This window comes from Dreissena polymorpha, chromosome 1, assembly GCF_020536995.1.
Source record: "Dreissena polymorpha isolate Duluth1 chromosome 1, UMN_Dpol_1.0, whole genome shotgun sequence".
Taxonomy (NCBI): Eukaryota; Metazoa; Mollusca; class Bivalvia; order Myida; family Dreissenidae; genus Dreissena; species Dreissena polymorpha.
In genome coordinates this window covers 128,140,972-128,158,871 of record NC_068355.1, presented here as the reverse complement: position 1 = coordinate 128,158,871, position 17,900 = coordinate 128,140,972, and the positions used below count along the sequence as shown (strand labels likewise).

General features: G+C 36.6%; 2 protein-coding genes across 2 annotated transcripts in view; both read right to left on the bottom strand.

Annotated features, from left to right (window-relative positions):
• Positions 1-3,428, bottom strand: part of LOC127850760 (fibropellin-1-like) — a 45,279-nt gene extending 41,851 nt beyond the window's left edge. The window contains exons 1-3 of the mRNA XM_052384088.1: positions 3,371-3,428; positions 1,703-1,873; positions 1,141-1,266 (exon numbers count right to left, since the gene is read on the bottom strand). Coding sequence (XP_052240048.1) covers positions 1,141-1,266; positions 1,703-1,873; positions 3,371-3,428 — 355 coding nt within the window. The remainder of the gene's footprint in view (positions 1-1,140; positions 1,267-1,702; positions 1,874-3,370) is intronic.
• Positions 3,429-6,604: 3,176 nt separating this feature from the next.
• The window catches only part of LOC127850682 (sushi, von Willebrand factor type A, EGF and pentraxin domain-containing protein 1-like), a 33,295-nt gene continuing 21,999 nt past the window's right edge, over positions 6,605-17,900 (bottom strand). The window contains exons 18-29 of the mRNA XM_052383974.1: positions 17,237-17,413; positions 16,641-16,823; positions 15,591-15,758; positions 15,041-15,211; positions 14,380-14,526; positions 13,722-13,904; positions 12,198-12,371; positions 11,456-11,629; positions 10,516-10,628; positions 9,479-9,574; positions 8,535-8,771; positions 6,605-6,827 (exon numbers count right to left, since the gene is read on the bottom strand). Of these exons, the coding sequence (XP_052239934.1) occupies positions 6,747-6,827; positions 8,535-8,771; positions 9,479-9,574; positions 10,516-10,628; positions 11,456-11,629; positions 12,198-12,371; positions 13,722-13,904; positions 14,380-14,526; positions 15,041-15,211; positions 15,591-15,758; positions 16,641-16,823; positions 17,237-17,413 (1,904 nt within the window). The 3' untranslated portion in view covers positions 6,605-6,746. The remainder of the gene's footprint in view (positions 6,828-8,534; positions 8,772-9,478; positions 9,575-10,515; positions 10,629-11,455; positions 11,630-12,197; positions 12,372-13,721; positions 13,905-14,379; positions 14,527-15,040; positions 15,212-15,590; positions 15,759-16,640; positions 16,824-17,236; positions 17,414-17,900) is intronic.

The window sequence follows — 17,900 nt, the reverse complement described above, 5'->3', positions numbered from 1 at the left end:
GAGGCGAATTCTAATATGAACAATGTTTTAAAATTAAATAATGTTTTATGAAAATCAGTAAATATGTGAAGCAATTCTATTTTTGAACCATACTTGGGTTAAATTTGGCTTGCAATTTGATAGTTAATAGAATAGTACAATCAGAAATGTAGTTGTTAAACAAGCCAGTTATAAAATCAGTGTAACCACAGTTAAGTAGTCGAATAATATGTTTCGACGCAGTGTACGCATTTTGTTGTTCGTATTCGAGTTCTTTCCAGGAATTTGTGAACTGGTTTAGAGGTTTTTGCCTCTTGAGTCTTATATTTATTTTATCTGTATAAGATTAATACGGGTATCATCGAACGATGAATATAATACCAGACATATAAATGAATTGCATTATTATCATCGGTCTGGGAAACTTATTGTCGCGTTTTCTTAATTGTAGTGTCGCTATTTCGCGTTCAAAAACCATCATTTCAAATCAGCTATTACCTTTACGAATTTCACAGTTTCATGAACATGCAACAACACGATTCGTTGTCTACAAACGTACACGAGCTATATCAAGGAAACAATATTATTAGTTGGAGCTAATTTTCATTGATTTTTGTGTGTAAGCTTACATACATAATCAACTGTTCAACGAATGAGTTCGCCAAAGTATTTTAAAACACATTGCAGAAGAATCAACAAATTTAAAACCCAACGAGCCTGTCCGAATATGCCCGTTTTAACGAATTCACAAAATATTATTTAAACGAAATGAAATGCATTCACTGAATTACGATGACGTGTACATGCATTGTATTCAAAGTAATTAATTTTACTAGGAGCTGCGTTGTCTGCAAACACATGTGTGTTTCAGAATAGACGGTCGTCAGATTAAGATATGTTAAGGGCTATCTGAAAACAATCCAAACATGTAAGTGATCTTACTTATTTCACATTGAGTTCCATTATATCCAGTAGCACACATGCACGTAAATTTTGCTATCCCGTTGATGCATGTCGCTCCGTTCTTGCAGGGAGAAGAACCACATTCGTTTATTTCTGAAGAGTAAAACGAATGTTCTCAATCTATATACATACATTTTGCTTTTTGAAACACAAATGAAAAATAATAATTCAAAGTAAGAAATATAAGGCCGAACTCACCCACGCATTCAGAGTCAGTGCTCTGTGTGTATCCAGTGAGACAGGTGCAGGTGCCTCCGGTACAAGGTGCGTTGATCAGGTTCTCACATAGGTTGGTAACTGTGGCACAAGAATCTCCTACCTTGCCTGAAAAACAGATACAAACATTTCCACTTTGTATTTTTCGAAGACAATCATGTTTGTATGTTCAATATTTAAATTGAGTAAAGGAGGGGAAAATTACAGTTCAGAAACATTACCAGGAGGCAATATTGTCTCATTCTTCGCCAGTCGTTTATTGAAGGAAAGGGAACATTTACCGTTAACATACAAGACAACTCGTACAGCATATCACTGTCCGTAAAATGTTTGTTCAAAGCTGGAGTCACTGCCATTAAACGGCATAACAAATCCACTTTGATTTGTCAAATATGAAAAACACGGCAATTTGATGAAATAAATTATAGCTAAACATGACGTGTGTTCAATTATCGAATATTATTTAATATATTTATGAACGATTATGGCTCCAATGTAAATTGAATAATATTTACAGCTTACAATAATGTTGAGCCTAAATTACCTGAAACACATGTCGGAGCTACGTCTGACCATCCTGATCCAAGGACACACGTTCTGGTGCTCACTCCAGTCAACCTGAACCCTGCACTGCATGTGTATGTAGCAACTGAGGTCTGCAGAGTACCAGTAGTAGAAACTGCTCCATTGGTGGGGTTAGTGAGAGTACCACAGTCTACAACCAAGTGATACACATGTGTGGTATACATTTTCATTCCTTTTCGAGTTTGCTATAAGTACAAGTTCAATACTTGTTGAATGGAACAATTTTATTTTCGGAAATAAATGGTATTTCAATAATACATTAAAAGCATATAGTGTGTGTTTTACAAATTATACGTATGTTTCGCACTTAGATAATGCTATCTACGAAAGCCAAGAAATTTAATACTATGTAATAGATATGGACCGATTGTGGCAATATGAGTCGCGCAAAAACCGAAGATAGTTAAATATTTTACATAAAGGGCAGTTTGAGGCTTATATCTTACTTATAATATTGTCAACGTATTACTTAATTGTCGCTGTGCATGTGCCGTACAGCATAATCAATACAAGTCAATATTACGGAAACACGACGAATATTTTACGTTTACTTACTGTAATCACATCCGCTATTATCGGGTTTTGCCTGGTACTTTTGGGCGGAAGAGCACACACATGTCAGTGTGTTGAACTGGTCACAGATTGAGTTCGGTAGTGTTGTACATTCTGTTCCACCGGCCGTGCAGACTGAAATATCCGTAAACCTTAAAAACTAAATATTTATTTAGACATGCGTCGTTTGTGGCTGTACTTTTGGTTTAGTGCTTAAAGACTTACACCGAAAATAGCAAATATTGTATTTATGTCTCATAGTAGCTTTATTATTTAGTCATTTATAATATATATTTGTTTAAATATGGGTGTCAACGTTTGTTGGGCGTAATTTCGATCTCTATGTAGTGAAGATGACGCGGTTTGTTGACTTTGTTCAATCAAGCGGTACATTTTCCTTAAATTGTTCATAACTATATGCATTAATTGTAGATTCGACTATTTTAAAATATCTTAGTCCGATGCTTGTGGAAAAAATAATCGTTGTCAGAACAACTTAATATGAAAATGTTTTGAAAGATAAGCCTGGTAGGATAAGACTGATATTGGTTGTTTAAAACAGTTCGTTAAAGTCTTGTATGAATATATACAACAACGCGTACAAGATCAGCATTGTATTCACGTTTTTGTATGTGCATTTTCAAACTGTTGCACACAGTTTTCTCTGAAAAATGTAATTTTAACACAACTCAGTGGTTATGAGGTATTTACGTTTAATCAAGTTAATGCGTTATTATAGTCTCTACAGCGTTATTTTACGATACAAAACATAAATTGGAAGCAAAAAGCTATGTTAATATAGGAACACATGGGTGTCCGTTACCTGTTAGGTCTACCTGAGAATACACTTGTAGACTAAGAAATCCAATTATCAAAACGAATGCAAACACTGTTAGATTGTCCATCGTTATGAAATTCCCAGCTATAGGGGACTTAAGTAGAGTGTAATAATAAGGCCGGTATTTACGTATGTATCATTGTTTAGATGTACAATGCAGATATCCTATCGGGTTTAAAGAAGCTCAGTCATATATCAATATTGCGTTCTACGTATATTCCAGACCGAACCACTGACCCCTGGAGTCCTGGCGTAAAAAGTCTCCCCATTTGACCTCTCGACCGTCCTTCCGCATGAATGATGTATTTTATACTATCCGCATGAATGATGTATTTTATACTATATAAAAGCAATCCTCGTAGTTTCACAAAATATAATGACAACAACAGAACTCTCAAAATTATTAAATCGTTTCGCGTTGCAACGCTTTATAATTTTCGGGTTTTTAAATCGTCAAAAGATTATATAGCATGGTAAATGCACAGTGTTACTGTTTCCTCACAAATATCATAACTAAATCCAAAATTAGCGAATCTGAAACAACTTTTTTAAATTTTGTCAATTTACCAAAACGTGAAAAGGCCCCTTTAAACCACAACATCTGCGTTCACAGTGCCTCTAGTTGGCATAAACGCCCTCGTTACGCCCCAGACACATCACCGTGGTACTACCTTGATGCAGAAAGCACAAAGAAAGCTCGAATGGTCATTGTCGGCTCGGGTACTACTTACATATACCACGGGTACTCTTAAGTATACTTACATGTACCCCGGGTACGGTAAATATACTTCAACGTACCCGGGAATTTTAACGCTAAATCGGTCGTTGTCGTTTTTTTTATATATTAATTATGTTCACATTCATGTCAATTTTCTGTTAAATGGCCTCTATATTATGGCCACTCATACTCAAAAAGCATGTTGATGCAGTTTTTATTTCAATAGAAGTTTGTTTAAGATAAACAATATCGTTTGACCGTAATCGGTAGCGCGCTTTACGACATCGGATTTTAGGCGGTAATACATCTCGGGTACAGTCTAATATCGACCGGGTACGTTTAAGTATATTTACACATAAAACACATCTGCTATTTTGTATTGAGGAAAAGTGTACAGTGGACCATTTTATTAGAGAAAAATTGCAGTAGGCCCATCATTAAAATAACATTCCTAAGTTGAAGGTCAGCTGGGGGGGGGGGGCGGGCTTATGACCTGCGTACGGGCCTGATGACTATTGACGAAACAAAATATGCAACATAACATTTCATAACGAATGCGCATGCTGATTGATTAACAGGACTTTTTGTTTTGAAAGTAATAACATAATAACATTATAATACTGCACCTAAGGCAAAAGTGATCACATACGTTAAATGAAATACAATTTAAAATTACATCGAGTCATTCTACAAGTATAGAAATCCCGCAATATAAAATTGCTTACGCATTTTAGAAAGTTCAAACATATGTGCAGATTTATTTTTAAGACTGATGGCGTTTATGATATCATTTCCAACGAAATGGTTTCAACTTGTAAATCAAGTCCGATTGCATTGTATGCAAGTGGTTTCAAATGAGAAATATTCAACGCGTAATTTAAAGTCAATAAAGTCTGCGTGTATCGAACGATAGTGGTTATCCTGTCAACATTCATCATAGATAAATGCCCACTTTCTTGTATGATTAACTTCACACAAATACAAGTTAATTCATGCAACGCAATTCACACATGGCCAGGGCGATGATCGCTCCGCCCACTTAATCACATGGCTTAGCGGTTAGAAAACATAGACAAGATAACACCAAAGTTGCTTCATTGCCTATAGATTGCCTATTACCGCGATATTTGGATGATTTTTTATGTTCTTTTGACAAACCATAAAACATTGGTAAAAGAGGGTCGTGCCATGGTTTAATTGTGCAAAATTAATGTACAAAATATAAGATTATAAAGAACATAAGCTATCTATAACGGGTATTACGGTACGTTTAACACACCCTCACACGCCTGCGCGCTTACCGAAATCTAACCTTTTCCTACGTGTAATAGTGTTATTGGTAACAAATTAACACTTTTACACTTGTATTTACTATTTACCCATGTGAGTTACGGAAATATTAGCGAAACATTTTTTCAACGTATATTTGAAATGAGATAGCGCTTTATAACTGTGATTTCGGTTAAGTGGTACATTCTTTTCTGACGCCGATCGGGTACCGAAATCCGTATAAAAATGATATTATTTATAAAAAAAACATTGCTTTTAGGACATTAATAAATCATTATAAGTTACGGTGCAAAACGAAAAAAATCAGTGTGGTAATTTTCTGATATAAATTAGTGTTCCATGAAGAGGATGTCGGTCAGGCTACTGAATACAGCTACCAGTATCAGACGCTCACGCAGGTACCGACTTCCCCCAAGTTACCGCGTGTATTGGTGATATAAGTGATAAATAACACTTATACAATGGCATTTATTAATACGTTTTTATTAAAAAGTGACATAAAACTGTTTTCACTTGTTCCTGACACAAAAAGCGATGTATAACGGGGATTTCGTTAAGTGATGCAAAGTGGGTACCAATATTCCTTTTTATTTTATCTACACAATTGATATACATCTTACTATTATTGCTTAAATGACATTGTCAGTTTTAGTAAAAGTAATAGTTGATTGTTCTATAAGGGGGATTTCGGTAATACTACACATTGAAGCTTCCAATCGCACTTTTCAATACGACATGTATTCGTCGGAAAAGGCATAAATTCAATTCATCTCACTTATTTTTCTGGATAACGACTGTTCGAGTTGCATAAACCCTATTTACACGTTAAACCATATTTCAATTCCATTTTTTACTAAAAAACCCAAACGAAACTCGTTGAAAAAAAGAGAACTAGGCATTCGGCTTGTCTGGAAAAAGGCGGACTGGTCGTTACCAACCGGCGCGCCCGATTTATCGAGCGCTGATTGGTCGATCGATATTTAGGTAAGAATCTGATTGACAGGTGCAATAGTATTGCGTGTTAATTGTTACACAGATGTGAGTTCAAATAACATTTATTAAATACAATTGTGTACACGTATACAGTTTGTTTAATAGTTACATAACTCCGTCATGTAAATAAATAATACCCGAGAGTCTTGTATGGGAGTGTCTGCAATATGTGCGAGTGTCATGTGTGATAGCGGATAAACACAAATATGTTCATCGTGCATAGTTGATAATATGTGTCGCGTTCTGAGAGAACTGGGCATAATGTATGTGCGTAAAGCGTCGTCCCAGATAAGCAGTCCGCAGAGGCTAATCAGGGACGACACTTTCCGCTTTTATGACATTTTTCGTTTAAATGAAATCTCTTCTTAGCAAAAATCAAATTTAGGCGGAAAGTGTCGTCCCTGATTAGCCTGTGCGGACTGCACAGGCTAATCTGGGATGACACTTTGCGCACATGCATTAAACCCAGTTTTCTAAGAACGCGACTCATATGTTAACGTCTCGTCTGAGAGGCTTCAATAAGCATCAATTAAATAGCTGAGTGTCTTGTTTGGAGTTCAGCAATATTCAACAAGAATTAAACAAGGAGTCTGATAGTCTTTCAGCTAAAGGTCACGCTGTGCTTTCTTGAGAGTCAAAGGACAGATCGAGCTCATCGCTGTTCTGGTATTCACCATCTCGACTTGGGCCCGTCTGTAAACAAATTAAAATTTCATTTTCCAAGTGAATTCGTCTTATAAAATGAAAAATAAGCAAATACGATATTAAAGTTTACTATAGCAAACTTATCCAGAAACGAGAAAAAAATATTAAAGCAACGTTGTTGGTATATACCACAGGTGATTAGCGTGTGGCTATGATATTAATTAGTGAAAACATCTTTTTGAATGATAAATAATCATATTATAAAGAAAAATCAACTTTTCCGAAAAGAAATTCACTATCAAATATATATATATAACACTATCAAATATATATATAACAAGGTATTCAACTCGAAATCACCCGAAAACGGGGTGCATCGCTTTGAACAACCATTACTTCATCAATTTTGCAGCGATGTTCATGAACCCGGTCTTATTCAAATGAATTTCCTTTCTGGAAATGTATATACCTTGTTATATTTCTACACATGCTGGGTCACATTTTAAGAAATAAAACGATACACAATTAACTTGACCTACTTGAAGACGAGCTGACAGTATTCATGAATGAAATCTCCAGTTGTAAAGACACACCTTCGCATTGGACCAATGAAATCACTCGTGTGTTTAAAATGTCAGTTAGTTGAAATGTATGTAAACAAAGGTTTCAAACGGCGCTGGACAGTTAGTTTTGATGCATAATGCAACGGCAAGTACGGTAAAAATGTTTTTTTAATACGTTTTATTATCCCCCGCCATAGGCGGAGGGATATTGTTTTGGGCGTTGTCCGTCTTCCTTCCGTCCGTCTTTCCGTCCGTCTTTTCGTCCGTCCGTCCGGAGCCATATCTTGGAAGTGCTTTGACGGATTTCATTGAAACTTGGCATCAGTATATATATGGATAAGAGGATGATGCACGCCAAATGACATTGTTCACCATCTGTTAATAATGGAGTTATGGTCCTTTGTATCTTGAAAACATGCTTTTTTAAGTGACAAATATAGTACTTGTGTGTCCAGAAGCATATTGGCGGGGATATCAATTCAACGAATTAGCTTGTTGAATTATGGTATCGAATTCCGTGAACTTTGAAGGGAAAATGGCCTTTACTCCGTGAAGATTTCAGTCTGAAATCCTATCTGATCGGTATTAAGTGGGTCACGCGAGTTGTGTATCGTGTTATTTCTTAAAAGTTGACCCCGAATTTGTAAAAATATTGCAAGAGATGTACATTTCCAGAAAGGAAATTCATTTATGCGTTGAATAAGACCGAGAGCGTGATAATCGCTGCAAATTTGATGAAGTAATGGCTGTTCAAAGCGATGCACCCTGTTTTCGGGTGAATTCGAGTTGAATACCTTGTTATATATATATTTGATAGTGAAATTTGTTTTCAGAAAAGTTGATTTTTCGTTATAATATGATTATTTATCATTCAAAATGATGTTGTCACTAATTAATATCATAGCCACACGCTTATCACCTGTGGTATATACACGGCTATCTTAAATACTATACAGAGCTATTTAAATGTGTCAAACACATATTTACAAATATCAACAGCTTATGCTATTCTCTCTTACTCACGGTTGTCAGTTTTCATTCCATCTATGTTATTTTTAACGTCGTACTATTGTTATATATTTACATATTAGATATTTCATATAGAACATTCACAGAAAAGGTTTTTACTCCGTCTTATTTAGACACTAAATTCACAGGATTGATTGTAATCTGAACAATAATATTCACATACCGGAAATCCATGCAAGGCATGGCGAGAAGCGTAGACTTCATCGTCTTTCGACCTTTCCTCAACTTCCGGTTCGTACTTCCGGTCCTTCCTGAATATTTTTTTCCACGCGGCGCTTGGTTTGTCGAACAAGGAGAGGGATATAATCTTCGAGGCAGGATTGGGTTGCGGCGGTGGGTGGGGTGTAGCGGGATCGTCGTTGTGACTTATCGTTGGTACTTTATAGTTCTTGCCGTAGATCTGTTCAGTGATAGGATGTTTTGAGAACTATGCAAACCAATTGAGTCGAGTTCTGAGAAAACTGGGCATAATGCATGTGCGTAAAGTGACGTCCCAGATTAGCCTGTGCAGTCCGCACAGGCTAATCAGGGACGACACTGTCCGCTTTTATGACATTTTTCGATTAAATAAAGTCTCTTCTTAACAAAAAATCCAATTTAGGCGGACTGCACAGGCTAATCTGGGACGACACTTTACGCACATGCATTAAGCCCAGTTTTCTCAGAACGCGACTAAATTACTTATAAAGCACGGGTATGGACAGTGCTTGTTGAAGATTTTTATTCATGATAAATTACGGCGCCAGATTGCAAAGCGAAGAAAAAAATTGTGAAAATCAGATATGAATTACAATTTTGTAATCGCCGCTTAAATAACGTTACGGCCAGAAGATGTTTAACCTTCCATTTGTATGCCTTTCAAATATTTATTCATCTTAACAGGTGACCGTTAAAACATCTCATTTTAAAACACATATTTAGTGAAAACTAGGTAAAAACTGGTTCATCTGGAAAACTAAGAATTATTCGTTTTGACTTTGACTAGGGGATTTTTTTCATAATTGTTGACTTTTGTTTTCACAATTGTATACGTTTTCGAAACATATGAAACGGTAAATAATACACATGTTTATTTGTATTTTTTCATTATGAGCATACAATACGAACCGAAAATGCCTGTGGTTTGACCATCGGGTTATCTCCAAAGTCTTCAATCTCAGTCGTGTTATTAACGTCCTCCTTAGATATATCATCGAACTTGACCTGAATGTATGAGTCGTGTTCTGAGAAAACTGGGCTTAATGCATGTGCGTAAAGTGCCGTCCCAGATTAGCCTGTGCAGTCCGCACAGGCTTATCAGGGACGACACTTCCGCTGCTTTTATGACATTTTTCGTTTAAAGGAAGTCCCTCCTTGCCGAAAATCAAATTTAAGCGGAAAGTGTCGTCCCTGATTAGCCTGTGCGGACTGCACAGGCTAATCTGGGACGACACTTAACGCACATGCATTTTGCCCAATTTTGAAAGAACAAAACACAGATATGCGATGAGTATTAGATAAAGATGAGCTCAATTCAAACGAGGTTTTTAACTAAAGAGCGCTGGGTTTCAAGCACCCTAACAACTCGTTGGTTGCAATAACAATAACTTTGTTTTCAAACATTCGTGAAATATTATATAATAAAAATATTTTTACAACACAATCCTAAACATTTGGTTACAGACACAAACACAATTGTAAAAATGTAAACAAACACACCAATTTAACATTGAACAATTTAGCGATAACAAAATATTACCGAACGTTGAAAAAGGTATCCGATATGTCGATAAGATGGTTTGGTTAATAATATAAAGAAATTCTTAACCGCTTCGTGTGTAAAACAAAAATCACACGTCGATGACGACTGTGCAACAAACATGGCCGTTCAGTAAATATTATTAGAAGGGGTTATGTTAAAGTTATATGTACGTTATAGTAGCAGCATGGAATTACGTAACAATAGCATTAATAATAAGAGACCACGCGACCAGGTATAGTAAACATAGAAATAAAGATAACATATAAACGCACGTTTCTAAAATAGCATTATTTGGATCCGCCCATTTAGCGATATAGCATTGCACACACTGCTGAACACAACTCTCTTTTTTTAGAGAATATACAGCTCGTGGTAAGTTTTGTATTGGGTGTATAGTCCTCACCTCTGGTTTCTTGTGGAACTTGTAAATGAGGAAGAAGATGATGGCGAAAACGTCCACGAGAATGATAAATAACAATACACCGCCAAGGGCCAAGACAATGTCCGGGAACATCGCTGAAACAAACAGGAAACAGCCTGTTAATTGAGTAAACCATACAGCAGCCAGTGGCCTCAATAAACCTTGCTTCGCCTTTTATGTTTGTGCAAAGTTGTAAGTACAGACATTTAAAGGGAATATATTGGATTATATAAAAATGTGCAATTATATATCACTAATATCAAAAGCAGATTGTCATCGTAGTCTTGATTAAACAATGTAAGGTCACTAACTACATTTAGCGACAGATCGAGCGAGCAAATGACCAACAAACAAGAACAATTGCCATTGAACGAGCCAATCTTGTTCTGAATCAAGTAAACATTTATAAGATGTATCGGTGGAGTTTTCATTTGATCATCTAGGCTATCAACCTATAATCAACTTGCTGATTAATAAGGTCGAGCTAATGTACTCAAAGGTCAAACGTTATTCTGGGAAAATTATGCTTTATGCGGACTGTACATGCTTATCTTGGATGGCACACACATGCATTAAGCCCTGTTTTTCCAGAATGCGGCCCTTTAAATCTAACAGACAACTTGAGCAGATTAGAACGTAAGCGAGGTCACACTGGCGCATGATGCCATCAATGGTAGCAGAAGTTCGGTCTCTAGCTAAGCATTAACCTACTTACTTGTCCATATGGGACGTACACCGATCAGCAGTGTACTTCATGTTTAAAATAGGGCTCTTATGTGACGGGAGAACTCAAAATTGTAAGTACTCAAAAACTGTTTATCAACTAACACGTTTTATGCGTGGGAAATGGGTGTTGACATGTTAGGATAATATCGTTGCACCTGATTTAAATGACCGACACGTATACACATGTTCATATTACCAAAGCCGCAGGTTGGTTCTAGGCCACTCCATCTGCCGGTGTATTCGCACTTCCGTATGGAGTCCCCGGCCAATGCATAGTTGTTGTGGCATACATATATCACATGGACCCCCTCCCAACGGCCGTCAGACATGTCGATGTAACCGTTCTTGATTTCCGGTAACGTTTCACATTCTGTAACGTTATTTATTTGCATTTTTAGAGTAAAAACACGAAAGTTGATAAATACGGTACACTAGACATTGAGAAAACGAAAACGGGGATAATATACCTGAAATAAATGTTAGTGGGAAGTCTTTCTTATGTAAATGAATATAAGTAAGTATATTATTTAAAAAAAAAAACGACTAGTGGAAGAAACTTACTGAAAAGCGGTAGCGCATAACAATTATATTAATAGAGCCTGTGTTAATTATTGTCGCTTGCCATCGACATGACATGTGTTAATATAAAAACGATTTAATTGTGTTATTTATGCACGCGTATATGCACAATTGCTATTGATCTTTTAAATTATTCTTCAAGATCCATTTGCTTGTGGCGTGTAGGGGACTTGGATTTGGACTTTTCCTAATGATCAGGAGGTTTAGGATGCTATCCACTCGCAGGTAGTGTCGTCAAGACCATTCGGAAGCGTTCTGTCAATGAAACGGAGTCGATAGTTTTTTTTTAATAAGCCTTGCGACTTTGATCATATTGAGCTAAAATACACAACGAACAAAAAAGGTAAATTTTATCTCACCAATAGCGCATGTCGGCTCCGAGCCGCTCCACGTGGAGTCTTGAAGGCACACTCGGAACTCCTCGCCTCTCAACGCATAACCGGGCTTGCAGTAGTACTGGATACGGTTGCCGGCTACTAGGCCTTCCGAAGTGTTAACGTAACCGTTCAGGGGGTTCGTCGGGAACGGACAGCCTGGGATAGTTATAGTGGATAATGATAGTCATAGACTTAATACGAAATAGACATGCACATAGCAAATACCGCTTCATGATAAATTAATATTTCTTTTGCAAACGTTTTACTCCGAGTTATCTATCTGTGTTAACGGATCGTAAAATGCATAAGGATTCGCAAACATCTATGCACTGTGCTCGTTTTAATAGTCGCCAATTTTTTATCAAGATTGCAACGTGACATTAACGATTGGAATGATTAATAATTTTCAGCACCTGTTATTATTTTGCCATTATTTTGCTGTAATCAATACATATCTTTCGACAAACTTAAGCATGAATTATTTATATTTTGAGCATATTGATAAATGTATATGACAACAAGAACATATATAGAAAGACGTTTAAATTAGCCTCGATTACATTAAACTGGGCTTATGGCACATGCGTAAAATGGAATGTCGTCGTAGATAAGACTGTGCAGTCCGCATATGCCTGTCAGGAACGATACTTCCCCTTAATCTGAATTTATGTTTATAAGGGACTTCCTATAAACAAAAGCTTCCATAAAAGCGTAAAGTGGCATACCTGACTAACCATTGCGAATTTCACAGGCTAGTCTGGAATGACACTTCACGAACATGCATTAAACCCATTTTTCCCAGCATGGGGCTTAAATGTTCGCTACCATATTTCATCTTGTTTTGTCTCTTTGTGGTATTACATATTCAAATACTGGCATGGGTTTTTGTATAAAATACCTTAAAATAACACTATACCATTCGTTCATTAGCAAACCTTTACCACAATTTGTTGGATTTGGTGGAATATCGATTTTAATTCACGAGCGATAATAGAAAATGATAATTTTACGAGTTGCGCAGCCGCGAGTATTACATTTTTTTTCTATGATCAAGAAAAAATATGATAAAATATGATCAAGAAAAAATATGATAAAATCGATTTTCCACCAAATCAAACAAATTTTCTTTTTCTTTTATGCTTTCAAATGATTATTTTTGTATTTTTGCCATTTCTTACAATATAATTCCCCGTTGGGCGCCCCTATGTATTTTATAAGGATGCTCATCCGTATGTTTTTATAAACATCAATGCAGAGTAGTCGCCCTTGGTCATAATTGGGAGTCACAATGTGGAAACCAAAGATATCTAAAAATAGTTCCGGTAAAACTAAAAAAATCATTGATTTTCACTGTTATTTTTCACGGTTTGAAACAGTAAAATATCAGTTTTAATTCACTTATATTTCTCTATAAACCATCGGAAAGCATAAAATAAGTCACTATCGTGAAATCGGCATGGAAGTTAGTTTAATAAAATTTCAAAACACAAATGCTATAAAAACTACCGAATGAGCACTTGGGTTCCACGCCGCTCCAACGCCCATCCGATTGGCACATGCGCACAGAGTGCCCGTGTAGAGCATATCCGGCTGCGCATGAATATACGGCGATCTGACCGGCCGACGGGACTTCCGGGTGGACCACCCAGCCGTACGGGAATGTTTGGGCTTCCGGGAGGTCATTGCATACTAAGAAAGGAGCAAATGACAACATCATATAGTTTCAATATATACGAATGACAATTTAACCAAAAAGACCTGATGTATTTAGTGAAAGGGATGCGTTTCAACTGAGTTCGTGCATTACTTAGAATAATTAACTTTCTAACATTTATTTTTTGTTTCTCTCATGAAAATCAAAGTACTGGCAGTAATGCCCGAACAATTTATGTGAATAAGTATATATTTCAGGTATAATCTAAAATATATGGTTTTGATAATGCAGTAAAAGAATATATTTAGATTTATCCACTATCTTGTTGTACAATCGTTATTGCAGCATCTTTGCATCTCAACTGTATTCACCAAAAGGAAGAGGTGTTAGGTTTGATTTTTGATATAATTATTATAAAAATGTGTCAGACATAAATTAGAATGAACTTGTTTATTGTGCATTAAATTTGTTGTAAATTGGTCGCATAAACGCTGATGCACGTATACTTACTTTTGAGACAAGCGTTCGTCTGTACGTCGTACAGCTCCCCGCTAGCCGCGCACAGACACATGTTCTGACCGCGGTCTGTCCGGCATGTAGCCTGGTCGGTGTCACACTGAGACGTGGAAACGCATGCCTCGCCGTAACCCATAGTTACTAAAATAAAATGGTAATCAATAACTATTAAACTGCCAAACACCGATGACCCCAGACAGAAATTATTTACACGTCCTAAGTTAGTAGACACTCACATTGTGCCAATTTATCAAATGTTTTCTATAGCGAATCGCCAACATTTGTATTACAGTTCTATCGCTAGGCTTGGTCAAATTTGGAAACGCATCATGCACATCGTCACTTTACATAGCCTCATTAAAATAAATACCACGCTTATATTGTACACTTTTAAAAGAACATTAACACAGTGCATTAACAAAACAAATACTTATTTTAATCTTTTAATTGGAAAAAGCCTAAAACACACGCAGTCCAAAAAATAAAGTCGTTTAACAAAGGTTTTATGAAATTTCTCACAAAATAATCTTAAGATATTTAAGCATGGTGAATTGCTACAAATTAAGAATTCTAAATATCGCTTAATACAACGTGGAAAAGTGTTATGATATGCACATATTTTTAAATGAGCCTTTATGGTGCACATTATACGTACCTATGTAACATATGGGCGTTTTGGACCACGCACCACTTGTCTGGCATTGAATGGAGGCACTTCCGCTTACAACGTAGCCGTTGCTGCACGTGTAGGTCGCTTTATCCCCCACCAGAGTCCTTGTGGGTATGTGTACGGTACTATGCGCAACTACAGGCGGGTCGCCGCAATCTATGCCGCGATGAATAGAAACAACAGGGAAAGTTTCACCGTTGTGCCACTTCGAAATTATTTCTTAAATCGTCGCCTTTTGGTAGTTAAATTATTTGGTATTGGTAACATGTAACTTTCCAAACAGATTATACTTTGTGACAAGTTTATTGTTTTAAAAATATATATGTCATTATGTTTTCGTTCATAAAGTCTACCCAGTAAATACAGCCTTTTGCAATTATTCAAAGATGATGTTCAAATAAGCATTAAAATGAACGCAAATTCAACCGGTGTTAATGCAGAAAAACATGTATGTCCACCTCACAACTTGCATGTTAACACGTACGAAATGTTCATGTGTGTATATATACAACGTGTACCCTTACACCATTCTTACCTAAGCTACAAACCGGAAGCGGTCCCCAGAAGCCGGATGTCATACAGGTTACAGCAGCTGACCCCACGAGTCCGTATCCATAGTTACATGCGTAGGTCGATACGGAGTGGACATCGGTGGATGTGTAAGTGAAGAAACCGTTTGCGACAGCTTTAGGGAGTCCACAATCTATAAAAAGAACATAGTGCTATAGTGCTATGAATCTTATTGAATGGGAACCAATCCATATGTTGCTTTCAAACAATACCCCATGTTTTATCAATAAGTTTTGATCGTTTCGACATACGAAATTATCGGTTACGTTACCTTTCTTGTAAAAGCGCACATGCTTTGAATTATGTGTTATGTTGATTCTTTTTATTTATTGCAAACCATATCATTTGCAATTTACAAAAATTGACATGTATTCTATAAAATGTATAAAGGATTGATCTTGAATGTTCGTTGTACTGTATTGGACTTAATCTACTTCTGTTACAGTGCTTGAGGTATCCTGTTGATGCGAGATTGGGATCAAGAGCGCGAGAAAAACCCCGACAGTTTGGTACGGTATTCTCCCAGCAATTACATGCCATGCCATCTTTGTTACATGTAGGGAATTGGACACTCAAATAACACTTTTCAATAATATTAAAGTCACATTCACAAATCGTTTCATATTTTGATGTGGGTGTGTTTGAGTACCTTTTATCGAGTACTACATTAGTGGTCTCCATTGAAGCACAGTGTCAAATATTTTTTATAGTGGTTTGCGGAAAATATATTGTACGTTAGTTTTTATTAGAACTCAGTATAACAAACAACGACCGAATGCTTCTTAAATATGCGATGAGTTTTGTAAATAAAAACATACATATGATTTGCATTCAGTTTTTCGAGACATATCTCGATGGATCGTTATCATATCTTATGAATAATATATGTATAGTTGTATAATATGTTGATAAATATATTTCTTAAAAGGTTCGGGATTGGTGAAAATAATTATATTGTTTACTATTATGTAAGTTTACATGATTTACGCTTCATTCAGAATGAAAAATATGTTACCCTTCAGTTCACACGACGGCTGCATGTCACTCCAGAGTCCCGACGGTTGGCAAATCCTACTAGCCACGCCCACCAGCTTGTACCCAGCACCGTCGTCACAAGTGAACATCACGGCTGAACGGTAAACAGTGTCGGGAGAGTACGTCACATTACCGTGCGGAACCTGGGGCACGGGGCCACAGTCTAGATTTGAATGATGATACTATTGTTGTTAGGATATGATATTTGCATGCTTATCTTGCTACACTTAAATGTTATTTAAATGGAATTCAATTGTGTGGTGCATCTTTGTTTCCGGTTAAACAACATACCCTTAAGTATCCCGACCTTTAACTATATAACCAAGAGTTTAGTCAACAATTTCGTCAATCAAGAAACTCTTATTAGATGCGTTTGCTGACTTAATAGTGTATTTAAAACTAATATTTAAGGGTATTTCAGATATTCTTTTCAATAAGAAAATATTCAAGACGACCATTTATAAGATAAAAATACTGAAAGGAAATAAACGACAAAGTACGTTTCCCAATCTTGGTCAAGTATCAGGGCAACAAACATAGTTCTTCGCCTCAAAAGAGCCGTTCCAGAAGAGTTACCAGTTATCCCACAGGTCGGAGCGACCCCTGTCCAGACCCCGTCGTGGTCACACGTTCGGTTGTTGACCCCAAGGATCGAGAAGCCGACGTCACACGAGTACTCCGCTACCGCACCTGAAGTGTTTCCCATAGGAGTGGCGACCAAACCGTGTATGGGATGCTGTAGCGTTGCGCATACTGGGAATACATACACAGGTACATGTATATATTGTGGAGCAATTAAATAGCTTGCTGAAGACCGAAAAAACATGTGTTTATCCTGATTGTTAATCTATTTTTGAAACTTCAACACAAATATTCATGATTTGATTGTTTATGAACACATATAATACCACCGTCTCATTAAAGGGGTCTTTTCACAGATTTTGGCATGTTTTGAAATTTGTCATTAAATGCTTTATATTGATAAAGGTAAACATTGGATCTAAAAAGCTACCAGTAAAAAAATCAAGATTAAAATAAAAAAGAAACCCTCAGCAGGACTCGAACCACTGACCCCTGGAGTCCTGGAATAAAAAGTCTACGCATTAAACCACATCCTTCCTTATACTATGACAGATGTACTTTATACTTCATATAAGCGATCCTCGCAGTTTCACAAAATATAACGACAACAACAGAACTCTCAAAATTATTAAATCGTTTCGCGTTGCAACGCTTTATA